At 42.5% G+C, this 26,524-nt stretch overlaps 1 protein-coding gene, 1 long non-coding RNA gene and 1 pseudogene across 5 annotated transcripts in view; 1 reads left to right on the forward strand and 2 right to left on the reverse strand.

The window, feature by feature from the left end:
* USP6NL (USP6 N-terminal like) overlaps positions 1-23,616 on the forward strand; it is a 127,663-nt gene extending 104,047 nt beyond the window's left edge. For all 4 annotated transcript variants that reach the window (XM_072955174.1, XM_072955173.1, XM_072955175.1 and 1 more), the window contains 7 exons: positions 1,765-1,813; positions 2,625-2,745; positions 5,614-5,708; positions 6,351-6,416; positions 6,510-6,609; positions 9,162-9,314; positions 21,726-23,616. In XM_072955174.1, the coding sequence (XP_072811275.1) occupies positions 1,765-1,813; positions 2,625-2,745; positions 5,614-5,708; positions 6,351-6,416; positions 6,510-6,609; positions 9,162-9,314; positions 21,726-23,143 (2,002 nt within the window). In that variant the 3' untranslated portion in view covers positions 23,144-23,616. The remainder of the gene's footprint in view (positions 1-1,764; positions 1,814-2,624; positions 2,746-5,613; positions 5,709-6,350; positions 6,417-6,509; positions 6,610-9,161; positions 9,315-21,725) is intronic.
* LOC140691526 (uncharacterized) lies at positions 84-7,059 on the reverse strand. The gene is made up of 2 exons (XR_012067236.1): positions 6,684-7,059; positions 84-607 (listed from the first exon to the last, which is right to left on the reverse strand). It is a non-coding gene; the product is annotated as an uncharacterized lncRNA (long non-coding RNA).
* LOC102538881 (glutathione peroxidase 1 pseudogene) lies at positions 19,964-20,738 on the reverse strand (annotated as a pseudogene).
* Positions 23,617-26,524: the final 2,908 nt, after the last annotated feature.

Raw genomic sequence — 26,524 nt, forward strand, 5'->3', positions numbered from 1 at the left:
GAAATGACTGTGGCAGTTTATGAATGAAAGGTACAGTTTTGTTGACCTCCGTATCAGGGTTCAACCAAAGAAATGGAAACCAGTAAGGGATGGAAGCGCAGAGGTTTATTGTGAGGAGCTGGCTTACAGAGCTGCAGGGACAGACTGGACAAGTTGAGACCGTAGGCGGCGTCGGGAAGGGCCTGCTCTGGGGATGAGCTGAAGCCACTGCCCAGGGGAGGAGGTTCCTCTTCAGGGAAGCCTCAGATCTGCTCTTCCTGCCTTTTAATGGGTGGAATCAGGGTTCCCTGATTATCTAGGCTAATCTTCCCTATTTAAATTCAACTGACTGTATTTCAGTTACATTTACAAAATTTCTTCACAGCAACACCTGGATTAGGGTTTGGATAACGGGCTGCAGCTTGGCTAGGTGGGCGCGCAGAGCTGGCCGTCACAGGGCACCCCTGTCAGCTTAGTTTCCAGATGAGACAACGAAGCCGTACTTCCGCCTGGCACGGGGCCGCTGTTCTGCTTACGGCTGACCTTGTGTTGAGCCCCTCTGCACAGAAGGATGCGGGGTCTCTGGGCGGTGCTCACTCTTCTGCTTTGATATTCTGTTACCTGAATGCTGTGATGTGAAGTCAACTGTTACTAAACGTCTTACGTTAGATGATAAAAAAGAAGGAAGAAAACACATTAAAAAAATGCACGCACACAAACACGTCCATGCCAAACTACGGAAGAAATCCTCGTAACAGTTACAGCCATCATTTCTGTACTGGGCGTGTGGTCATTGCTGGTTCATAATTTACCTTCCCACGACCCGTCCGTTCTCCCTCTGCCCTCAGCAGGTACCTCAGCTGGTCGTGGTTCTTCACCTGGTGGAGGGACTGCAGCCTTTACTCCTCAGGGGTCGGGACCATTATAACGTCCTGCCTGGACTTGACTGTTGTAGTTTTCCACTGACTCTCATCACAGGGTTTGATTTTATTGAGAGGCACCTTCCGTGTTCTCTGTGTTCTCGACACACTCTTCCTTCTGTCCACCGTGTCCGGGCAGCTCATTGCCCCCGGTTGCCAGGATCAGTCACTCAGTATAGTCATCTCTTTTGTTGCCCAAAGTGGCCGGGTGACCATCTCAGCTTCCAGTTCTGGGGAATGGTTGTGTCTCCTGGGGGCGACACTCCTCTCTTTGGCACTAGGACCTCTAGACCAGCAGAGCCCGAGGGTGATGGGACAGGGAGCACACACTTTGTTGGGGGACGATGAGCGGTCGTGAGGGTGGAGCCACCCCCACTTCCACCCTTGAGTCTTGGGCCCTGGGACCCTGGCTGTAGGAGGGGCAGCCCTGAGTTTGGAGGCTGATTCACAGCCTGTCCCGCCTCTTGGGGGACACGGCCCCAGCCCTGCGGGGTGGAGCCCCCAGCTGTGAATGAGGCTTCAGAATGGTGTTCCCCGGTTCTTCAGGCTAGCCACTGTTGTGGGATGACTTCGTGTAGAGAATACTTCAGTGAAAGAGGGCAGCACATTTTAAAAACGGTGAAGCCCTTTGTGCACTGTGGTATAAATTCTTTCCGTCAGAATGAACGTTATCTAGCCTCACATTTAGACTGTACAGGGTATTGTTGCATTCAGCTTGGGACCATTTCTTTATTATAATAGTAGATAGTCCAGATAGATTATCTGTCTATCTTCAGTCAAACCGTTGTTTATTTTTTAAGTGTATAATTGTAGAAATATGTGAAATAACTCAGTCGTGTTCAACGGAAGTTTTCTTTTTTTCTAGGCAACAATCCCTATTCCACGTTCTCGCTGCTTATTCTATTTACAACACGGTAAGTGGGGCGCGCTTGCCCACAGTGGAGTTGTACTCTGAGCAGCTGGACCGTGTCTTTGGGGACCCCTCCCTGACATGACCCTTTTGGCCAGCGTTTCTTCATCTCGGGGCTGGATGGTCTCCTGGTCTCGGTGGGTCTTCTGGAGGCTCCGTGGCAGCCCTGGGGTCTTAGAGCAGGGCTGGTTTGGAAATGGGAAAAATGATGGTGTGACGGTGAATCTCACTCTTTCCCTCATTATCTAGATTGTTCTGTTATGTTTTCTGTTGCTGTTTATTTTATTTTAAGCAAATGGGACTGGGAATGCTCAGGACTAGAAGGACAGGAAGTAGTGGGTAGATGAATTTGCCTGACTCTCGATCAGTCTTCATTGCCCCAGGAGGTTGTGCTCCATTCACTAGGTGAGGTCCTGAGAGGCTACCCTGTGTACCTACTTGCTGTGTGGTGGAGCAGGCTAAAACTCAACTTTGCCAACATCTGAGCAAAGAAGAGGAATATTGAGCTGAGAATCACACGTTAAACAGAAAAATAAATAGTGCTCTTTACAGCAGGTGTAATGACACTGAGCAGAGGCTAGTAAGACACACGTGGGCTTGGACTTGCCCGTACTTCTGCACTTCCTCCTGGGTACGGATGTATTCTTTGATAGCATGTGGCTCAGCTCTGTTAAGATGGTAGTATTTCTCTGTAAATAATCTGTTTAGGCATTTTCTGATTATTTTATACACCAATTTTTTTTTTTTAAATATGTGTGTATACACGTGGTTTGATCTTAAAACCCCCGGTTTCCCTGCTGTCATTTACTCTATAGGAGGTTGGATACTGTCAGGGGATGAGCCAGATCACAGCCTTACTCCTCATGTACATGAATGAAGAGGACGCCTTCTGGGCCCTCGTCAAACTCTTCTCGGGCCCCAAACATGCCATGCATGGTAAGGAAACCCCACGGGTGATCAGAGACAACAAATGAGGGAGAAAAAGGAAAATTCAAACAAAGTCGAACTTTGGAAGATGTTTGGTAGAGTGAAGTACAGAAATTCAATGCCTAGGGGGCTTGTTGAGTTAATTAGTGTTTGTTACTAATTTCTTATTTCATTCTTCTTGAACTTTTCTAAGCTTTTCTGTTCACATTTCTATCCCTTTGTGTTTATTCCAAAGTATACTGTTGGCATTTAAAAATTCCCTTCTTACTTGCCCCGGCCAGAAGAAACTAATTTACGTTTGGAGGAATTTAGGAAAAGCTGTATTGTTGGAGAAATAGGAGATGCCTTTGGATCAAAACTTTTAGACAGTCATGCCTTGAGTGAAATGCTTACTGTCAGCTGGATATTGGGATGTGTACCTCTTTGTTAACGAATAATTATTGAGAAATGACACTTAGGTGTGTAACGGAAAGATACATAATAATTAGGTAGTTTTGTATATCAAGTATGTATTTTTAGTTCTTTCATCCTTAAAAATTGATTCCATTTTACATAAAAAGGAGACTGATAACACATTCTGGGCACTGTATTATTTAGTATTTTAAAATCTGTATAGTTTTTTGGTTTTCAAATTAGAAGATTATTTTTAATAACCTTTTCCTCATATTTGCAGTAAGTTAACTGCAAGCATATGCAGTAAACTTTATTTGAGAGAGTTTGGATCACAGCTTCTCTTGGAAGTAAAAGTGGCATTTGTCCATACAATGCAGAATTAATTTTCCCAGTGCCATTGCGTGTGACAGCACCCAATTATAAACAAGTTTTGATGCTAATCCCTCTAAGAGCGGACCGTCAAAGTTCTGTCTGTGGACGTTGGAACTTTATGTGGTAGAGAATCTGCCACATGCTAACGTGGTATTTTACATTTTCAAAAGTATGATTTTCCATAGTCCATAGTTTATTAAATCTCGCTTTCTTACCACATGGTTATTGTGGGGGTGTTGTGTGCGTGTGTGTATTTGCACTTAGCCATCTCCCTCAGTGTTCCCTGTGAATGTTTTTTCAAATAAATACCACCTGCATGGTAACTGTTTCTGGACACTTTGCATCCCATAAATAGACCCAGTAGTAAGACACATTGTATTGAGTTGCCAGCTGGTAGGCAGTATCATTTAAAAAGGCATCTTGACACTAACGCTTCCTTGTCAGTCTTTATTTGCTTTACGATGAGGGAGTGTTGCTGATCTGTTGTGACGCGCAGTGGAGTGCCACTCTTTCAGTAGGACGTTGTGGGGAATACTGCCAATTCCTGTCACCAGTCTTCTCTCTAAGGCAATATTAATTTTACTATCCCAATGTTTACATTTACAGAACAGTTTGGATCTTCATTATGGGTGAGTCTGTACTTAGAGATACTTGTTTCTCGGTCTGCCAGTGGAATTTTATACCTAAAGGTTACCTCGGCTCTTTGCATTGAGGTGTAAAATACCAAGTCTGGGGGACCACTGAAAAGTGAAGCAGCGTTAGGGATCCCAGCATCCTTGAACTGGTGTTTATTACTGAAGGGATTGTCTTTTTTCAAAATTAGACTTTTTCTTGAAATTCTTCCAACTTCCATTCCTATCAGATTGACCATGAAAGCGGCACAGAAAGAGAGAGATGGATTTTTTTTTAATGAAATCATTTCACTGGAAAAATCTTAACTAAGGGAGGAATTTTCTATCTCTGGAAATTTTTACACACACCTTAGAAAACTGAGATTTAGTTAAGAAATAGCCCTCCCCTGAAGATTATAAAGCAGTGTTTCCCAGCAGTGTGTTCTTGGAGGGGCATAGTTCCACTTTTTGGAAACAGATGTGCTGTGGGGGAAAAATGGACTCCAAGATCAAATAATGCTGGGATATGAGTTAAAGAAAGAACTTAAGTAAGTTTCTTTAGTCTATAAAACAACTTAAGAACATTCAGAAGCTCTTAGGCCTCAGGAGCTTGTATTTACAGGAAGAGTACATTGAACACACAGTGTTCTCCTGGATTCTCTTAAAGACATAGAACATTTATTAACATCTTTAAAAGTTACATAGAACCTGCCTTGGAAAACAGTAACGTGGAGAAATCATAAATTCATTGTGTAAACATCCTTTTTAAAGAGTTATATACAATATCTGAAAGGAAACTTGGGACTAAAAATAGATGTTTAGTTCCATGAGTTAAATACACAAAATTAATATTAGTTTCCCATTTACAATTAGTTACCTCCTAAAAATCTTACAGATTTTATGTCGTATCATCAGTAGTGATCAAATACATTAGCATCGGTCGTACAGTGCCGGTATGCTTTAGCTGATGTTAGGTACCACTTTCAGAAAGGATTAAAAAGTAGTAATAACTCTGGAAACACGGCGCTGGTGGTGGTGTTAGAGTAAGCCTGAAAAACATCATCAGCTGTTTGTTGTGTAATGTACTAACGGTAAGGCAATGATAAGTAATCAATATTAGAATAATTTATAAAAAATGTGTGCGCTAATGATACAACCGAATACTTCAGGAGAGCAGATAATCTTAATAAACGGCTTCCGCTTCCGTTTTTTCTTAGCTTCTTAGTTTCCCTTAGTTTCTTTCAATGCAGAAGTGTTCTGTCCTCATTTATATTTTTACCAGATTATAAGAGATCCTTAGCAAACACATGCTAGACTGTAAGTCTCATTAACCAAAGCTTACAGACAATTGTTCCCTCGGTGGGAGGGAAAAATATTTTGGTAACCACTGGATTTGCTGTTGTTGTTGACAGTTAAAAAATGAAGGAAATACGTCGCATTTTAAGATAGGGCTTTTGTGGATGTTGTTTAATGAAGTATTGTCTTTATGTTTGTATTCCAGGTTTTTTTGTCCATGGTTTTCCCAAACTCTTGAGGTTTCAAGAACATCATGAAAAAATACTGAATAAATTTTTGTCCAAGCTTAAGCAGCACTTGGTAGGTAGATGTGATATTGACCTTCAGCACGAATAAAGCTGGAAGACTTGAGTGCAGCCATTGGTCCCAATTCCCTTACTGATTTACGGTGTCGTCCACTTTATTACTAAGCAGTTATAATTCCCAGGTGCTCGAGGGACATGAGATTTGTGAGATTTAGTACTGATGAACTGTCACAGCACCAACTCATAGAATCACACTTTTTTGAAGCTGCTATATACCAGCAGTACAGTTTTTAAGGATATATGCTTTCTCAGTGATTTGGGAGGATTTTTAAATTGCTCTAGAAGTATTTTAAGGGTCATACAAACTCATCCTCAGTGAACCACATACACGATCTCCTGTAAAACGCAGTAATTTAGGGAAGCAGAGTTCTTCCCTGTAGAATGTATTAGAACCAAAGTGGTGTGTTCCAATCCTGTCACAAGAAGGGTTTATTCTCAGAGTGATTCTCAAAAGTAAACTCGAGGGAGGGGGAGCGGGAGTGGGAGTTGGCAGACAAAGTGAAATCCTCCAGCACGAGAAGGATTCCGAGTGAAGGGTCCTTAAGCTTTGACTGGTGCCTCCGCTGCCTGATGTGTGTTATATTGTCCTGTTTTGTTTGCTGCAGTCCGGAAACTGTGAAGTCTTTGTGTTTTTCAGGATTCCCAAGAAATCTACACAAGTTTTTACACAATGAAATGGTTTTTTCAGTGTTTCCTTGATCGGGTGAGTATTTACTTAGAAAACTCAATCGTAAAATTCCAAATACCAGACAAGGGCAAACTGTTCATCTTATTTCTGTTTTGTTTTTAATTGTAGACTCCCTTTACACTAAACCTCAGAATATGGGACATCTACATCTTTGAAGGAGAGCGAGTTCTTACAGCTATGTCTTACACCATCTTAAAATTACACAGAAGTAAGAAAACATTTAATTACAACGATTTCACAGAAAGTCTAGCCTTGTTTTAACTCTGATTTCTCATTACTCACCCAACTTCAAATTCATTTCCTTTTGGTAATAAGTTAAGAAAATTCTTGAAAATCAGTGAAGAAATTGTCTTCAGTTGGTGATTTAGTCTCACTGGTTCTGTCTCATAACCAAAAGCTTTACATTGCCAAGGTCTTTGATTCTTTTCTCCATATTGGTTTCGTCTTCACACAAGTAGAATGTAAAGCTTGGTTTTGTTAATGATGACATTCTATTGATTGTTTGTTTCCACGGGGACCCCTTGTCTCTTTTCATCAATCTGAACCTCAGGTTTGTAGGAGGAGAGGGACACCAAAGAAGCTGGGCCCCTTAGTTAAAAGTGCTGGGGAGGGGCATTTCCCATGACTGGTTCCTTCACCCAGGAATAAAGCACCCAGCCCAGACGAGGGGTGCCTCCACTCCTCCCCCTCTTTGACTGCTTTGTGGCCTCTAGGGGCAAGGACAGCTCATGTCTAGTTGCCCAAATGCAACACAGGTCTTTAAAAAGTCTTCAGTCGCGGTATTTCAAGGGCTCTGTAAATTTGACGTATGATGCCTTACTTTAAAATTCAAGAAGTGTAAAATGACTATAACTCAGTTAAAAAAAATGTGAAAAAAATTCTCAAAAAAAAATCAAGAAGTGAGAGTTTTTCTTTATGAATATGAAGAAGCTTATAATACCCCTCAAAGTGTCAATCCAACCTCAAAACGTAGGTGACTCCCCGTGTAACTGTGCAGAGGGGAGACTCCCTGAAACTCTGGGGCCTCCCGTGCACGTCCCAACTAGGGCAGAACCTCGTTTCACGTTCCCTGTATCTGCTTTCCTGTGTTCTTGACTGATGCATCTGTTCAGTTTCTCAGCTAAATGATAGGCTGACTGAGTGCTTGCAGTCGTGTTTTGTAGTGTTTCTCCCTGCTGGGCTTGGCTTTGTTCTAAGAACATGTGAGGTCTTTTGGTATAAGATTGTTTGATTGCTCACTTGCAAAGCAAGGACTTAAAGAGCACCGAATTATCCACATTCTAGATAGGAATGAAAACTTTAAAATCACATCTGTATCGTTTACTCTGAAAGAAGAGGATTCAGGAGTGTTGTGGTTCATTTCCCTCCCTCCCCAACATGCAAACCACAGCACCAAGATGAGACAGTTTGGTAACAAATTACCTCCCAAGACTGTCATTGTAACCACAGGGAATCAGTCAGTCAGTCTCCTCTCCCTCCCTCCCCTTTACTCTTTTTCTGTCTTTCTGAATTATGAACTGACCAAGATGTTGAACAGAAGTGTACTTTTTATTAAGATATATACTTATTAGTTCAGTGTTCCCTAAACAGTGAGAAAGTAGAAACATGGTTTTATATTCTCCATAGCCTTCTTCCTCTTAAATTACGTTTTATCTATGATTCTTGACTAATTTTGATAAGTGGAAAGTTTTTCACCCTTTGTAAATAAACTTGAAGCATAACCATTACTTTGTATCCTGCCATGTCATCAGACTAAAGAAGCTGTGGGAAGACTGCCTGTTGTGTATTTTTTCTTCATTAGGAAGACAAAGCTTAAAGTCTTAAATAAAGTTCTTTCACCATATAATGCTTGAAAAACTGTGTCTAGACCAATATTCAGCAGAAACTCCTAAGATTTTTTTTCTTGTTTTTCTCCTGATTGCCTTACTAGTATTTAGAGACATTGTTACTATAAAAAAAAGTTACAGTGATTTTTAAATAATAAAAAAAATTAGAAATGACCTAAATGTCTGATACTAGAAGACCAATTAAGTATAGAGCATACATGCAACGAACTCTAACGTAGTTGTTGGTGACTTACAGTTGTTAATAATAAGGTGTAAGATCACATCTGTTGAGGTAAGAGGTATCAGTGATGCACGATACTGAGTTGGGGGAAAAGCAAGAAGGTAAGTAACGTGGAAAGTGTCATTTATTTTTGTCAATTGATACACATGGACACACACATGCTTCTAGGGCAGTGACTAATGGATCTGAGCTAATTTTTACTTTCTGCTCTGTATCTGTAACTTGAATTTTTTCAGTGAAACTAATTTCATAAGTAGAAATACAGATAATTAATAATCCAGATTTGGGGGAAATTTGGAAGTAGTGAAAATACAGATCTGGAGGCGGATGTGCCCGTGAAGTTGGAGCTCCGTGCCAGTAAAACAGGAAGTGCACGTCACGCTTGGTGGCCTTTCTCTGTCTACCGACTCTAGGAAGCTCTTGCTCTGGGTCAATATGCCTCAGTGTGGTTATTCTCAAAGCAACAAGAGGGGATTTAGCGGTATTCATCTGTCCCCAGTCCCGCAGGAGTACCTGCTTTGCTCTGTGACTGCTCTAGTATCAGAAAACATTTTTGTCTCACTGAGTTTCAGTGGTATTCGCAATGCCATGTATATGTTGTGTGCTGTGCCCTTTAAAAAAATGCATCAGAATAGAACACGTTATCTTCTCAGCCTGAAGTAGCTGGTGTTTATTGTTCTTTTCCTTTCTTAGAACATCTTATGAAACTGTCTATGGAAGAACTTGTAGAGTTTCTTCAGGAGACCTTGGCGAAGGATTTTTTCTTCGAAGATGACTTTGTAATAGAGCAACTTCAGATATCCATGGCAGAACTAAAGCGGGCAAAATTAGATCTTCCAGAACCTGGTAAGGAGATTCTAAACAATTTATACCTGACTTGTAATTAAGATTCGCAGACATGCTGCCAGTAGCCTGGGCCATTGTTGTTTGAAAACATAAGCGTACTTGTGATGGATTCATGCTTCATGCAGATCAGTGTCTTATCACCTGCTTATAGCTGTATTCTTATTTTAAGAAGCAGCAAATAAACATATTAATTAAATCAGCCTCTCCTAAGAGAGTCCCTCCTTATTAGTTTAGGAAGTTTGTTTGACAAGTAATGTTGTTTCATCAGAAGTAACCATGCTGCTCTAAGCTACTATAGTACTAAACACTTTTTACTTCCTTCATCTCATTTTGTGAGACCATGTGCAGTAGCAGAGCACGTGAAAGTCCCATGTTACAGACGAGGAAACTGATACTAAGGGGCTGATGTGTCGCTGCAGGACCCGCAGACAGCATCGTTGACGCCAGGGCCCAGGGGTCCTGTCTGCCCATCCAGGGCCCTTTGCAGGGTGTTGCAGTGTAGATAATATGTTTTATTCACTGATTTTAGACCCTCTTGGAGGACCTCCTGTTCAGCTTTCTGCTGCATGCTGGGTTGGGGATTTAACTCAAAAGAAAAAGAAAGGCGCGCTTCATGCTCTCAGGGTGCACAGAGCAGAGACAGAATTTACACAAATGATAACAGAGTGTGGTGAGTGGGGCACCCACAGAGCTGGAAGCAGGATACACGGGGAAGGATCCGACGAAGGGCAGAGCAGTACGGGTCGAGAGGAGAGGAGAGTGCAGGAAGGATTTTTCCTCTTTGGTGAAAAGCACGATGCTCTGCTGTTAGTTACATAATTGCAAGGGTGTAGTCATTGTTTCCTGAGGTCTGCTGCGGGCCATCCGGATTCCCTAGGGAACAAACCATCACAGCAGTAATTGAGAGAACTGGGTGTGGGCCTTGGCCTGTGAGGCCGTCACCTTTGCGAAGTGAGGTCAGCCCTCTCATTCAGAACAGTAGTGTCCACTTTCTACTCATTCTCTCCTGGAGCAGGGGATGCATTTGGGACAGCAGTTACTAATTGTATTCTGGCTACTTTACCATTTATTTTTAAGTGTCTTGTCTACTTTTAAAAAGAGTTTAAGACAAGTTTTAGTAAAAGACACATACAGAAAATACATATTTATATGTATGTAGCGGAACTATTTAAACACGAGAACAAAGTAACAGCCTGTGTAACACAAAGGGCCGATTTAGCATCTAATGAGCAGCTAATGTTCATTGAATGTTTCCTCTGTGCCGTGTACTATGGGGAACATCTCATTTACTCCCTAAAATAACTGAAAGGAAAGGCACTCACTCATCCTCATTTTACACAGGAGGAAACTTCGTAGCAGTAGTTTGTAAGGCCTCTTTACTAGGAGAGGATAGGATGGGGTCCTAGAGTAAGGCAGGGGATGACAGCAGAGGGCGGGTGCTTTGCTTGCTTTCTTGTCTACTCTGGTGGTTAAGGTGCGACGCGGTGGGTCGCTCTGCACTTTCCGGGATGATAATCTGTCCTCATCTGCGTTTCTGCTGCCACAGCGTCCCGTTGTTACCGTCTTTACGTTATTGTAAGCTCTGTGTGGAACAGTAAGATAACCAAACCAACACTGTAGTGAGAAATTTAACACCATACCTGTCATTTTTGTTACGTCTCTCCTGCCTCAGTCTTCCCTCCCACGCAAACACGTGGAATGTTACACTTTTTTTTTTCCTGGCTGGACAGAGTATTCCGTTGTTTTGATTTGCATTTCTTTAATTTTGAGTAAGTTCAGTGTCTGCCTTATATATTTATGGTGCATTTTAAATGTTTTTCTGACAACTTCCCAGTTGATCTTCTGCCCACTTTTCTATTGACCATTGAATGGTCTTGGCACTCTTGTCAAAAATCATTTGACCAAGGTGGGGAGGGTACAGCTTAGTGGTAGAGCACGTGCTTAGCATGCACGACATCCTGTGTTCAATCCACAGCACTTTCGTTAACAAGTGAATAAAATAGAGTGAATAAATAAATAAACCTAATGACCCCTCCCCCCAAAAAGTCACACCAAAAAAAAAAAAAAAGGAAAAAACACTCATTTGACCACATACACAAGGATTAACTTTCGTTCTGCTCCATTGGTCGTAAGGTGTCTGTCTTTGTCCCAGCACCAGAGCTATGGAGTAAGCTTTGAAACCAGAAAGTGTGAGTCCTCCAGCTGAAAAAGATTGTTTTAGCTATTCAGGGCCCCTTGAGGTTCCATATGAATTTTAGAATGCGTTTTTCTATTTATGCAACAAAAAGAAAGTCATTAGGATTTTGACAGGGATTGCATTAAATTTGTAGATCACTTTGGATGTATTAACATCTTGACAATGTTAATCTTCCAATCTATCAACATGGGATGTGTTTCCACTTACTTATGTCTTCTCCAGTTTCTTTCAGCAACGTCTTACGGTTTTAATTGTGCAAGTCTCGCACCTGTTTGGTTAAGTTAATTCCCAAGCCTTACTGATGAGGAAGGCCTTACTTCTGTCAGTTTGCTGTTTGTTTTCAGTATACCTTTCTTCTGGGACTGTCTTAATTTATCGCTCACTTTGGAAGGACAGTTTTGCCTGACACAGGATGCTTGGTTGACAGTTTTTTTCCTTTTAGCATGTTAGGTATATCAGCCTACTGCCTTCTGGCCTCTGAAGCTGATGAGAAGTCTGCTTATAGCCTTATCTGAGGGTACCTTATGTGTGACAAGTCACTTCTCTTTTGCTGCTTTGAAGATTCTCTTTGTCTTTCAGAACTTGGAGAAATGAAGGGATGGACAGGGAGGAAGAGGGCAGGGGCCCTTTAAAGCCTCTGGAGGTCACTGGAGCTGGGGGAAAAGGGCTCCTGCGGTGGGGGGAGGGGCTGCCTTGTGTTTTCCTCTCTTGTTCATTGACACTGACTTGTTACAGAGATCAGTCTGTTTTCTTGTGGAATGTCTCATTTGGGGGTGTCTAGTTTTTCTTTCCTTTGGTCATTTAATTTGTTCCTCTAGCTTCTGTATTTTCTGCAAACTAGAAGTTAGATGTAGACATTAATCAGATTCAGATTAAACAGCAGGCACAGTATGACTGTTTTTATTACTGTTAGTGATACTGAGCTTGAACCCTGGATAAAAGGTAGTGATAACCAGATCTTTTTATTTTAAAAATAAGGTGGTGGTGTTTTGTTTTAATTACAAAAACTTTCCAGTTAGCAAGTGATTTGTGGTGCAGTGTTTTTACACTGTACAGATATCCAGTTTCCTTTTAATCTTTCCCCTGATGGTTTTAGCTTCCACTGGTAGTCCTTGCCAAAAAGAAATATTTCATTCAAGGTTACAAAATAGTGATTTTTCAGATTCCATTATTTGCTTTACATTTATCAAATCAGACTTCCTTCTGTAAGAAAGCACGTTCCCTCCTCCTTCCAGAGGGGCTCTTTGGTCTTCTTAAAATGTGCTTGCTACTGAAACAACAGAATAAACGCTGAATGTGTCAGTTGTCCAGAATTAGGAGTTCATGTCTTGATTATGTCCAGTGGCAGCAAACGAGCTTTTTGTCTCTGCTCTTTCATTGCAAATCTGTGGAATGCGATACAATCTAAATGTTTTAACGCTCAAATTGTTCTGTATCTGGCCAGTGGAACCTCCTTAAACAGATTCCTGTGTTCTGTGGCCCCAGCCTGGTGAGTCTCGGAATATTTCCGTTCTTTTCTGTGCAACAGGCTATCTCTGGCTCATCCTAAGAATTCCTTGTTTCTCAGTTTTATTACATAAGTGGTGCCCAGATACATCCTGATAAGAATGTCAGACAGTCTTGAGGTAGACAGGTGAGTGTGAGGGCTCCCATTGCTTCTGTTCTCCCCTTCAGGGTGGCTGTCAGCGGCCTGGGGCTTCAGCGTCTCCTCCTTTCCTTTTCTTTCACCTGTGAACCCACGTGTAGACACGCACATCTACGTAAATGTGTGTAGCGTTTTTGTAGATGTCTTTATCAGTGACTCTTCCCTTCTACTCCTGATTTGCTGACAGTTTAACCCTATGTCAGTGTTTGTGTTTTTAGAACATTTATCGTGTTGCTAGTCTTGATTTCCAGCCATTTCTGTTCTGTCCTATGTTGTTTGTTTGTTTGTTTTAAATTGAAGTATCATTGATTTACAGTATATTAGTTTCAGGTGTACAACAGTATTGTTTCTGTTTTATTGATTTTTCTATAATACCCCTGTTTGGGGCCATTGCTAGTAATAAACATACACGTATAAAGCATTTATAAAGTTTTGCTGTCCATCTCTTAATGTGAATCAACTCTGAGGACCTCAGTTTAAATGAAAGTATTTTTTGTTGACAAAATATTAAAGTGACTCAAATAGCTTCTTGTGTATCCCACTGGCTGATGAGCTTTAGATGGAAATGTCCCTTTGTTCTCTGCTGTCATCTATTCAGATGAAGCCATTTGGCCAAGATTTTGTCAAGTAGGAAAGTCATTCCAGTTAGAAAGCCTATGTTAAACCACTGTGACTTCCAGTTGCCCTAGAGATACAGCTCATGACCTGTCTAGAAGAATGGAGAGAGAATTTTTCTAAGAATAGTTGAGGGGTCCATTTTAATGTGTATCTTTTGTTTTAGGTATCAGAAAATAGGAAACTGAAAGCAAGCGAGTGAGCATTTTGTTGCTTTTGGCTCTGGTACATGTCCTTTTTTTTCCCGAGAGAAATTAAGAATTTTTTGTTTGTTTATCCGTAGAAAACCATTTCTCGCCTCAGTATTGCATTTTCATTTTTGTATGTTTTTTTGTGATGGCAGTCAGAATTTTTTTACTGGAACACAGGAAGAAAACGCTCATTTGTGTTTGTCCACAGCCCTGCTCTCTGGGCATCACAGTTTGGAATTATCTCAGTCCAGATGCTGTAGATTGTGTTGCACACCGCCACCTTCTTCCTCCCCCTTGAGGAAGTGTGCGTCTTCCCACCTGGGAAGATGGGGTTTTGCACTTCCTTGGCCTTTTACCGTCAGCTTTGACCTTGCAAGAGCTCCCAACGTGCCGGAATCCTCTGCTTTTCACTTGTTTCTTACCTGGCAGGGCTGTAATTCTTACATCAAAGGGGGCATCATTTTAATTCTGATGAGCTTTCTCGGTCACTCTGCCATCAGGATTACTCTTAGTGGCTTATAGACAAGGAAGCTTAGGCTGCAAGGTTAAGTACTTGCCCAGGGTTGTGAGGGACTGGCCTGACAGGTGAAGCCGGCACCTGCGGCATCCCAGGCCGGTGCTGTGGCGTGTGGTTCACGCCGCCCAGGGTCACGCCCTCCTGGTTCTCAGCCTTTTGATGTGTGTCTCCAAGACCTCCCTGAGCAGCTCTCCAGACGCCTCTGGCCTCGTCCGTTCTGCTTGGTGTCCATGACTTGGCTTAAGCCTCATCTTCTTCCTGCAGACTCAGCCAGTCCCCAGCCTCCCGAAACTCATAAAATCTGGTCACCCGTATTTCATGCTGGAAACGTGCCCTGTGCCTGCTTCTGTCCCACACTCAGCGTGTTTCCCCGTGTCAGTTAGTTCTGTGTCTGCGTTAGACAGAGTGAGTTCTGGCAGGACAGTGACCATGTCTGTGTGTCACCAGCACCTAGTACAGTGCCTAGTTTAGAGTAGGCACTCAATCAGTATTTTTTAATGAACAAATGAAGTTGCAATAATATTTTTTAGATACTAAAAACGTACTGTCTGCAAAAGGTTAGCATAAGGTCGTTTTTGGAGGTGATGGAATCTTTCTGTGTCTTGTGCACACACAGACAAGTCAGATTCATTGTGTTGATTTAAAAAAACTGTCCCACTTTTTGAGAATTTGAATGGGTTTTCAGTTTTATTTGTTCAGATAATGTAAACTGATGTTACACACGGTGAGCAATTTTTACATATGCGTATGTGAATTGAAACTCTAGGAGACACAGAGCTCAGGTTTTAAAAATTAAGTTATTTCACAGAGATCTATGTGGCATTAAAATAGGTATATAACAATAAATACGTTTAAATAATTATTTCCTTTCAGCTTCCCTTTTCTTTCAAGTTTTATCTGTTCAAAAAAAAGAAGTCCAGCTTGTGAACCTAACTACAATGTTTTGTTTGGACTTTTTAAAACTATCACAGCTAGAAATTAGAAAGTATGCTGTATTTCTTTTGGTCACCTTGTTAAAGGCTGTACTGATGTTTGAATTGTATGCTCTTCTGGCGGATAGTGCATTAAACCGAAATAAACCACTTGATTTTTCAGGTATAAATTTGAAATCAGTAATTTTGTGACAATATTTTAAAACTCATTTGGACTTAATATTTAATCCAGAAGGGACTAAGTTGATCCCGTCCCAAAATAATTTCCCCCACTGCTCACTGAAAACAGTTGGAGCAATCAGAGTACATATATTCTGTTCCTGAAATTTAAAAGAATGTTGCTCACAGAGAGTGCACTTTGAGCACGCTCCTGTCACTGGGTCTCTTGTTGGGTGCAGGGAGCTGTTTACCTCTCCGGTGTCAGTCTGTCTGCACGACTTGCAATTGAGCGTTGAGCGTTGCGTCCAGTGGGTGGTGCCAGGCACCTGAGTAAGAGCAGAGATGGACTCTTGCCCTGACTTTTTTAGGGATGCTTCAGAGTATTCTTTTTGTTGGGCTGTTGTTTTTTTGGGGGGGGGTGTTTTGTTTCGTTTTTGATTTGGTTTTTTGTTTTTTTTCTTTTTTTTTTTTTAAGGAAAAAATGTTGTTTAAGAAAGAAATAGCCAAGAAACATTTTTGCTCTTATTCTGAAATACATAGTTATAGTTATTTGTTTTTCCAGTAGAGTAGTCTAATTGTTGGCACTGGCATAAAAATACTGCTTATGTAATAGAACGCTAGGGAAGAATATCATGAATGTGCTGTTTTCACAAAAGCGCGCCCTGTTGTATCTGAAGGGAACTGTGTCGGTTTCCTGTGTCTTCATTTAAACTCCTGGCTTTCAGGGGAAGAAGGGAAGGACACAGTTTGAGGCCTGGAGCTCTAGTGGAGTGAGCAAAACAGTACTGTGTCTGTTGAAAAGAAATCCAGGATGAACGTATGGGTGGTAGTAGAATACTTACTGCCTGCTTGTAGCCATCTGCTCTGACATCAGTGATGCTTGAACCTTCTCGGCAGTCAGTTGCTTAGGGGTGAAAGGAGATGCTTAAACATAGACCAAGGACGGCAGTGGTGGTGGGGAGGAGGGCGAGAGGCACCCATGAAGAGATTGTACAGAACGGTTAGTGATTGTTTGGGTGTACTTCTGGGGGAAAGGCAGAGAGCATGAGTGCATGAAAACCTGGCTGACGGTGCTTAGGTCCTTCTTAGAGGGTCTGCGCAATGTAGCTTCAGCTCAGGGCCAGCTGAATAATTAATCTTCAAAAAAGAATTGCCTTAATGACAAAGTTGAGCAGATTTTTCTTGTTAACCTTGTACTTAGGCACAGAGGTCAGCTTGCGCCACCCCCCCCAACCCCCCCACTCCCCGTGGCGGTGAGGCTCTTCCCTGCCCAGTCCTGTGAAGCCGGGTGTGAAGTGGGTCCCACTCAGAGGGGCAGGAGAGCCCCAGCCCTGCCTCTGCCTTCCCTCCCCCTCCTTGCCCCTTTCCCTCCTCCTCCCTCCCTGTCTTTCTCTCCTCCCCTCCCTTCCCCTCTCTTCTCTGGGCCTTTCTTTCCACCCCCTCTCCTTCCTCCTCCTGAGAGACAGGGGCCCTCCCCACAGTCAGGGTTGCCCTCGAGGCTGTTAGAAATGCAAATACCAAGTGTCTATCTGATTGCTGTTGAGTTGCCAAGGATTTGAGGATTTACACTGTCTGGAGGTGGTGGGTCAGTTGCAGTAAGAACCTGCACGCAGCATCGTCCAGGGGCCATCAGTCAGCGGCTCCTGATCGGATGGAGTGCTGCCGGGGTCACAGCTGCGTTAGGTCCACCTGCTCCCTGGTCACAGGCCAGGCCACTGGGGAGACCGAGTGCTGCAGTCAGTACACTCAGCGTCCAGGGCGAGGCCTCCTAGCCTGACGCAACACTGTCCTTAAAGTTGGAAGGAGTTAGGTTTTTATGCACTTACATTTTAGAAGGCTCTTTTTCATATCCTTATCTGCTGCCTCTTTCAAATTACTTTTCTTTCTACTGTATTTATTGAAAATGTTTATGGAGATCAAGAGGCCATGTCCTCTAAATGTCTTTGTACAGTTGAAGTATTTACCACGTACCTCTTACATAGTCCTGGTTTCTAATGAGAGATTGACATTCAGGAATTAATAGACACAATGTCCTTCTGTTTGCACTAAGTTTTTTCCGCAAACCCTGCTGCATCTAGTTTCTTGGATATTTATAACTGTCATGTTTCTGTACTGTTTATTGGAACAATGTGTCTAAAATTACTCAGATTCATACTAGTTACATATGAATGGGTGGACGTTTTGTCAGAACCATACATCTGTTGCAATTTTGGACGCCTTAGGAAGACCTGCAAAATAAGTAGAAGTCACTTTCAGGTTATCATCTACCAGGGGAAGGGAAGTATGTTATGGGCTGTCATGAAAGAACTGTAAGATGCTATTTTGGGGGAACTGTAGAAGTCACAGATTTTTTTGTTTTTCATAGTGTGGCTTTTGACCTCTAGACCATTCAGTAAATGGAACGTGCTAAAATTTTCTTCTAATTCTGATATAACATGTGGATGCAAAGAATATCAGTGTCTCTTCCTTAGAGAAATTTGTGTATTGACCTGAATGTAAAGTAGGGTTAAGTGAACAGTGAACACTTTTCTCACCCTCTGTAACAAAAAACTAGAACTCCCTCATCTGTGTGATGCGTGCCTTTCCATTTTGTTTCAGGCATGAAATTGCCGCCTCAGTCTGTTACTTCCTTCTCAGTTTTTTTCACTCTTTCTCCTGAGAAATGCCTTATGTTTGTAATCCCACATTTTCCTGTGTATCCTAGCAGTCTTTACGGTAGTGCCTTTTATATATCCAGAGGATTTCAGAATGGAAATCTATGAATATTAAGACATAGAAACAGTATGAGATATGGCCTATCCCCCCAAAGATGTTCAGTTTTCTCCCTTAGTCCTTCCTCCCCATGTCCTTTCTTCCACCTCCACTCTGAAGAGGGGGTTTGATGATTGGCTGATACTGATGGAGTATCAACAAGCCATTAAACCAGCCATTCATTTACTATGTTGAGTGCTTAGAAAGCTGTCAGAGGGGGAGCTAAAAGAAAATTGATAAATTTGGATTTTCTGTTATGTAGATCTTTATATCTTCTTGATAATTTCTGTTCATTGGGGTTACTTACCTACAGGGAGGAAGGACTTCATGTATGTATCTGGGACTAAATGGATACCTATTTGTAGAGCTGATAAATACTTTGCAGGGGACCCACTCTGGGCACAGAGAGCCTTTGCATTTCCGGAACTCTCCCCTGCTCTGTCCCCCGGGCCCCAAGTCATTTTAGTTGCCTTACCCTGGCACTGTCTTCATGGCCCTCTGTACAACTAGCACAGCTCCGTGAGGACAGGGCACTCCCCAGTTTCATCCTTGGATCGCCAGCACCTAGAGCGGTGCCTGGCTACAGTAGTTGCTGACAGGTGTGTATTTGTTGAATGGATGGATGAATGAAACAGACTGTAATTGTCAGTTCTAATGCTTTGTGTACTTTCAGATATATAAAATAAAAAGCTTACATAAATATTGTCAAAGTGAGGTTAAATGCAGTTAAAACCATCCCATGTGTCTCAGGTTGAGTGAACATGGCATAGTGGAAGACAGCAGTGAAGTGGGAGTGAAAACATTGGGTCCTGGTTCTCACTCAGTTTCTGCCACTAAAGATCACTTGGCTTCTTTCTCTGAGACGTTGCTTCACCTCCTATAAATCACGGGCTGTACTGGATCTCTCTGGAACCCCAAGGCTCTAAGAAGCTGCCCAGCTGAGGGAAGAGGAGAAGGGGTGAATGGGAGGTACTCCGAGCCCTTCCACTTTAACTAGAGCAGTTGGCTTATGTTTTCTTTATATATTGGAGTTTCATATGAAATTTGGTTTTTTAAAAAGATTAATTTCAAAAAGTTTAAAAAACCACTGAACTAGAATAGCATAAAGGTTATTTTTAGCTCAATAATTTTGATTCTGGTATCTTCACTACTTAAAGGATATTGCGTCTCCATCATTCTTTGCTCCCTCCCTTCACAAAGAAAAGCTCATTGAATTTTTTTTAATATCTTAAGAAAATTATGATATGTGGGTAGATAATACGATTGTCATCACCAAGAACGTTAGCTGCATGAAAACAGTGGCTGCGTCTGCCTGCTCACGACTGACGGTTTGTGCTTACTCGGGAAATCTGTGTTAGATGGGCGGGTGGCTGGGTATTTGAAGAGAGCAACAACTTATTTTTAAGTGAGAATATGTTATTATGTTGTAACAGGTAAAAAACATGTATCTTATACTAGGAAATTTTTACAAGTGAAGTCTTGTTTTTTTCAAGGTGGTATTTACTGGGTATCCATATTGCAAGAGATCATTTTTAAACAGTTTACTAAATGTCCAATTTACTGCACCTTCCTTAATTTCTCATTAATTTTCCAATGTTATTTAAAATATAAAGCTAGAAGTATATGATATGATTTTCTTTTTTATTCTTTTCCCCCATTTTTGCATTTAAAGTAGCATCGTTTTAATTTTTTTTTTCTGCTGACAACCAGCACTTTATTTATTAGTGAGATGCTGTGGTCTGGGAAAGGGGAAGCCGGGATAGAGAGGACAGCACCCATCTCAGGAATTTTCCTGGACATCAGGCGTTCCCTCCATGCAGGTTTAGAGGAAACACCTTCCTGGGTAGACTCCCCAGAGGGCAGCGCTGTGACTGCCAAGCAGCAGGGATAGGAGGGGCCCCTTAGGCAGAGCTGGGCCCCTGGGACAGCAGGGCTTCGATGTCAGGCTCGATGTCGACGGTCAGAAAGCGGCGGCTGTACCTGCGCACAGGTGCACCATCTGGGCCCCCCGGGAACTTCTCCAAGTTCCAGGAGACATCGTTGCGGCATACTGGAGACCAGGTGATGAACTCGGGGTCGGTCATGAGGGCAGTGGCGTCGTCCCTGGGAGTGGGCAGGGCCTCACGAAGAAAGGCGAAGAGCGGGTGCGCCTCTGAGCCGTCCACGTCGCATTTCTCAAAGAGCACGAAGTTGGGCTCGAACCCGCCGTCTGGTCGGACATACTTGAGGCAGTTTAGGATCTCCTCGTTCTTCGCGTTCTCCTGATACCCAAACTGGTTGCACGGGGAACGCAGCACGACCAGGCCCCGGGGCCCGAGGCGCTGCTGCAGCTCATTCATCTGGGTGTAGTCCCGGCCCGTTGTGCCTCAGCGACGCCACGTTCTCAGTGCGCAGCACCTACCCGGCAGGGCGCCCAGGCGCCCCGGTTCCCCGGCTCCCCGGCTCCCCGCCGGCCCGCGGGCGCGCGGAGAAGGCGCACGCAGAGCGCGGGGCCGCCGAGCGCCGAGCCGCGCCACGTGGGTGGGTTTGGAGAAATAAAGGAGTGCCACTGCCTAGAAAAGCCTTTTTTAAATGTTTTTAATTGAAGTACAGTTGATTTACAATGTAGTATTAATTTCTGGTATACAGCATAGTGATTCAGTTATACTCATATATGTGTGTGTGTGTGTGTGTGTGTGTATTCTTTCTATATTCCTTATCATTTTAGGTTATTACAAGATACTGAATATACTTCCCTGTGCTGTACAGTAGGACCTTGTTGTTTACCTGTTTTATATATAGTAGTTAGTATTTGCAAATCTCAGGCTTAAAGTCTGAGTCTTTTGGAATATTAATTTTGAAATGGAGAATATTATTTCTTTTTATTCTGTGGAAGGTACTTGAGGTAATAATAAGCTATTTGAGGACAACTTGGAGACCACGGTTGGTCACCAGTTGACTTTTTAATTTGGCAGGCCTGCTTGAAGTTGATAGGAAAAGGTTTACTGAGATTACAGAACCGTTTTAGTGGAGGTAGTCTAAAGTGGAAGGAATGTAATGGTAAGACACTGAACTACTGACCTGCAGGATTGTTTTAGGAATAGAAATGAGAACATCAGACTTGTGTTCTTCAAAAATCATGTAGCAGTGTGTCTTAACAAAATATAAGAATCATGTGTTATTGCAGTTGTATGACCCTTACTCATAAGGTGGTAAATCTTCCCACTTGCATATTGCCTAGTAAGACCTTGCGTTTTGGTATGGTTTAGTATCAAGTATTAAGCCTCTGATGCTCTCTGTGTGTGTGTGTGCACGTGTGTGTGAGTGCACATGTGAAAAGCACACAGTTACTCACAATGTACTTCTTCTGTTTGGTCCATGCACTTGTGCATTTATGTTGCTTATGAACTTATCTTTCCCTTTAGGTAAAGAGGAAGAATTTCCAAAGAAACCTTTGGGACAACTTCCCCCTGAATGTCAGCTGGCTGGCGTCAGTCACCTGAGCAACGGACAGAGAAGTGTGGGCAAGTCAAGTCCCCAGACAGGCAGCAGAAGGGAAAGCAGCTCCTCTCCTCACAAGACACACGAGCACTCCCCTCACCATCAGAGCAGAGCTGGTACCCCGGAAAGAGTGAGGCAGCCAAGGCGGAAGTCAGTGGACGAGGAAAGCAAAAAGCTTAAAGATGAGGCAGATTTTCAAAAAAGGCTTCCATCAGGTCCGCAAGACAGTTCCAGGCAGTATAACCATGCAGCTGCTAACCAGAATAGCAATGCCATTTCAAACATCAGGAAGGAGTTTGTGCCCAAATGGAATAAACCGTCAGATACGTCAGCTATTGAAAAAGCTGCCAAATACGCCGTCGAAGGCAGAAGCAGAGCTGCCCACCCCACACTTCGAATCACCGTCCCGAGTTCAGCAGATGCTCGGGTACCCAGCGTCAGGCAGAAGATGAAGGTCTTGGATGCTGACGAAGGGAAGCGGGGCTCGAATGCATCCCAGTACGATAACGTTCCTGAAAGTGAGAATGGCGCTGCTCTGGAAGAGGCCCTCGAGCGGGCGTCCTCGCACAGCCCCAGGGGCGTCGCTTACTCGCACAGTCCCAGGAGGCATGCCGAGCCGAGCTCCAGTCCACCCAAAGTACCCAACAAGTTTACTTTTAAAGTACAGCCTCCAGGTTATGCAAAATACCCACCTCAGTTCAATGGGGAAGATCGTGGGACAGGGCATCCCCCATCTTACAGTAATCCCCCCGGTTACCATGGAAACCCTCCTCCCAGGCACATCCCTGCTGCTCACAGCAGCTTTGTGCCTCCCCCGTTCACCCTTGGGACTCACATGAATCCTCCCAGGAGACCTTATGGTTCTACTCTTTCAGTCAATGCTTCTCCAGAGAAACCCTCCCACCGCCCGACTCCAGTCGTCCTGCCATCCAGTAGAATAGAAGTTCTCCCTGTGGATTCTGGTGCCAGCGGGTATTCGGGCAATTCAGGGTCGCCGAAGAATGGAAAATACATCCTTCCTCCAGCAGATCGTTTGCCAGATAACAGAAAATGGTCGGAAATGGGTTACACGTTCAGACCAGAGATGCATGGACAGTCGTGGGCTCAAGATGCAGACCACAGCCACTTAAGCAGTTTACCAAAATATTCCACCTTTCAACGTGGACCCTTTCAGGACCACAGCCTCCCAGCGGTTTCTGTAGATAGTCCAGTGCGGTATAGAACTTCCCCAGCGCTGGAAGATGCCAGTTCATCTGGGTATCAGTATTCAGGGCCCTCGCTTCCGGCTCATCACTACAGAAATCGGGATGGACTCTCCATCCAAGAATCAGTATTGCTGTGAGAATTTATCTGTGCTTGCTACAGACAAGAGAATAGAAACCGTGTGAAACCTACGTTGCTGTGTTTATAATTGCCAAAGCAGTATTTTATACAATTGTGAACAACTCACACAATTCGGATGTATGTTAGTAATAAGAATATATGGGAGCGTTTTCATCCCCACCTAAATGCTGCTTAAGATGAGCTTTTAACTTGCATCATCACTGAACCTGTCAAAAGGAATTTAATGTGGAAACATAGCAATAGCATTTAGGGACGTACGCTCGGTTTCATTTGTATCTTTCTCCGACATCTGAATATTCGTACTCTGTTAGCCCATTCTATTTTGAGTGATGTTACAAAGCACTGAAAACCTGAGCTGAATAGTTACTTTTAAGGCTGTGTGTAGTGTATGTGTCCTTCCCTAGATACCATGGGCATCTGTGCATTACACGTTTGAACACAGAACTAAAGAAATGTTAACGAAAGAAACTACTTTTAATCTAGATCCATGGAATAATTTATTCTTCTTTTCTCTCTAACTTGTCTTTTGGTCAAATTCCCCCCCCCCTTTTATTTTTAACCCAGGTCCTAAACTGACTTAAGGGTTTGCCCTGACTTAATTCAGTGTCTCACAGAATGCTCAGCTTTTTCATCCAGTTGCTGGCATTTTCTTTGAATCTGAAAATTGAAGACATTGGAGAGAAAGGCTAACCACTTAATGGTGCTTAAAAATCGGGGCAGTTAAAGTAAGTTGATGGCCAAAGGTGCAGCGCTTAAAGGATCCTTGTTCACCAAGAGATCTGTTTTAGTGCATCTGTGCCCTTTGTTCTGGTCTGACTCTTGCAAAGCTCAGAGCAGAATATTCCTTGCCAGATGCCCAGACAGTGCTGCGGCGCAGCTGTCCGGTGGGCGCCAGCAGGAGAAGCTGCACGTTACCATCAAGCACTCACATGGGGCGGCGGAGCAGGCTCCTCTGAAATTCGTTTGAAAGCAGGATCAACAATACGGTTGCTTCTTACTTCTGCCCCTTGAATTCCTGCAGAGCCTCCTTGCAAAGGGCCCGGGTGGCATTTACACGATCTTTTCCTGACACTCTATCTTTAAAGAAGGTAGTCAATGGATATTGCTGCACTTAGGCCATTAAATTATCGTTGTGTAAAATTGTGAAAAAACGATCCTAATTATTACTGGAATCTTAAGAGTTGGGTCTTTTTTGTTTTAAATAGTGTAAATTTCATACTTTCAGAAATCTTTTTGTTTGTTCGCTTCAGTGAAAAAAATTCAGGATCATCATAACGAAGACAGCAGTGTCTCTTAAAGTTTTGTTTTACACTACAGTTGCCAAAACACTGACCACGTTTTGGGCACTCCAAGAAAGTCTGACTTTGTTGTCAACATTCCTTTGCTCCAGTTTGCCTCAGAGAGAGTAGAAAACCTCAGATAGATGGCTCTTATTGTTGCAAGTTGAGACTTTAAGCTTTCAAGGTACAGAGGTGTGTCTTTTAAAACGAGAGTAACAGTCGTTTAGCTCCTGAATGTGACAATGTTTTTTATGTATATAATGAGTCTAATGTAATTTTAACCAACTCGGTCATGATGTTATTAAATGGGAAAGCAAACGCAGTGTGTTCGCGGTTAAGCACTGCACAGAAGCTCAGACTAAATCCGGGCACACCAGGCCGTTGACTCAGATCATGTGGAAGCTTAGTAGTAAATGTATATACAAATGTAGCTGGGGATATGAATTCCAGTCTTAAACCATGACTCTGTGACTTGTAATAAAACCAAGCTGTACAATTTAGTTTATGATAGCAGCCTCTGAGCTGCTCCAAAATATATATATCAACAGTGGAAATACTGTAGATTTATATTTATATATATATATGCAAAATATATATACACACACACTATTTTCTTATGTCATCTATGACATTTTTTATCTGTATACTTTTTTTGATTTGATTGTTTTTAACATGCTAACTAAGTATTTTGTTCTGTGTCTTTTATGTGCTTTTTTCTTCGTAAGTCAGAAGTGCCGCATCTCTGATACTTGGGAAGCTAATTCTCTTCTGAGTAGATGGTGCCCAGTGTTTGCCTACGTGACTTCAGCTTGATCACGGTTCTCTGCTCCATGCTTTGCTAATTCCCAGTAGTTCTGTATTTAGACCCGCCTCACCTTGCCTTTGTTTTATTCAATCGTGAGTAATAATGAGGTCGTCTTCTCAGTCTCCCTCATTGTGAAATGTAGCTCTCTGTTAGTTTGTCAAGAAAAATTTAATTCGAAGTTATTTTGCCTCAGTACAATTTTATTCTCTCAAATTTATGTTTTAATAAAAGGTAAATGATGAAATAATGATGAAAGATGAAATAATATTCATAAAGTGGGTTAAATATATTTATAAAAAAAATAGGTTTTTTTCACGGTGTGGAGACTGATTTTACTCTGTAACTGCACGTCCAGTAGGTAAATATTTTGCCACTGTTGAGCGTTTTTCTTTGTAGCAGTTTTGCTTTGCTTAGCACAATAAGCACTTTGGTATAGTTTTTTTTTTTTCTTTTTTCATATTTACTTTGAAACGTTAAAGAAACTAGACCCAGGGTCTCAAAGGGTTTTAAAACTTCAACTTTTTCAGGTGCTTACGTTGTTTTTAGAATTTTTTAAAATAGCATTTGGAGCTGGAAGATACCTGTATCTGTCAGATTGGATCCATGTTGGGTATAAATTGGACTGACAAAAGACAGATTAACAGGAGAAAAACAGACAATTTTAGTAACATGTGCATCCTGCGTCCATGTGGTACCCAGTGATGAGTCACTCAGGAGGGTTAGACTTGGGGTCTGTGTACTACAGTTAGCCGGGGGGGTAGGGGAAAGGGATGAGGAAGAAGGGCACTTACGGAAAATAAATGGACACTTAGGAGAGCAGATGGGAGATGGAATAGTTGGTGTCAGTTTGGTTGTGGCGCCAGGAGAGAAGGTTAGAGCTGCCGGGAGGGGATTTATGACCGTTGAGTCCTTTGGGGGAGGCTCTACTTTTAGGCAGATCAGGGATTTCAGGAACTCCAATGTCTTTAGCTCAAAATCATTCTGATCTCCTTCGTTGCCAGTGACAGAATGTTTCTTGAAGGAAGAGAGATTCCACCAGTGGGACATTTTTGGAAGAGAAAATCAGATGTTTACAAGATGTAGTGTGATCGATCGTCTTAACTTTTTTCATTTTAAGACAACTCTAATGCTGTTGTATGTCATTGAATGTCAGCTTGAACGTGGGATTTTGTGTTCGTCATTCAGATCTCCCTTAGGGCCCGCTGATCGTAAGCACAGAAATGATGCCTGCTTAGTACTTTGCTGAGATCTCCTTTCTTTCCATTTTCATGGTTAGAGAAAAACATTCCGTGTC

This window comes from Vicugna pacos, chromosome 35 (genome assembly GCF_048564905.1).
Source record: "Vicugna pacos chromosome 35, VicPac4, whole genome shotgun sequence".
Classification (NCBI taxonomy): Eukaryota; Metazoa; Chordata; class Mammalia; order Artiodactyla; family Camelidae; genus Vicugna; species Vicugna pacos.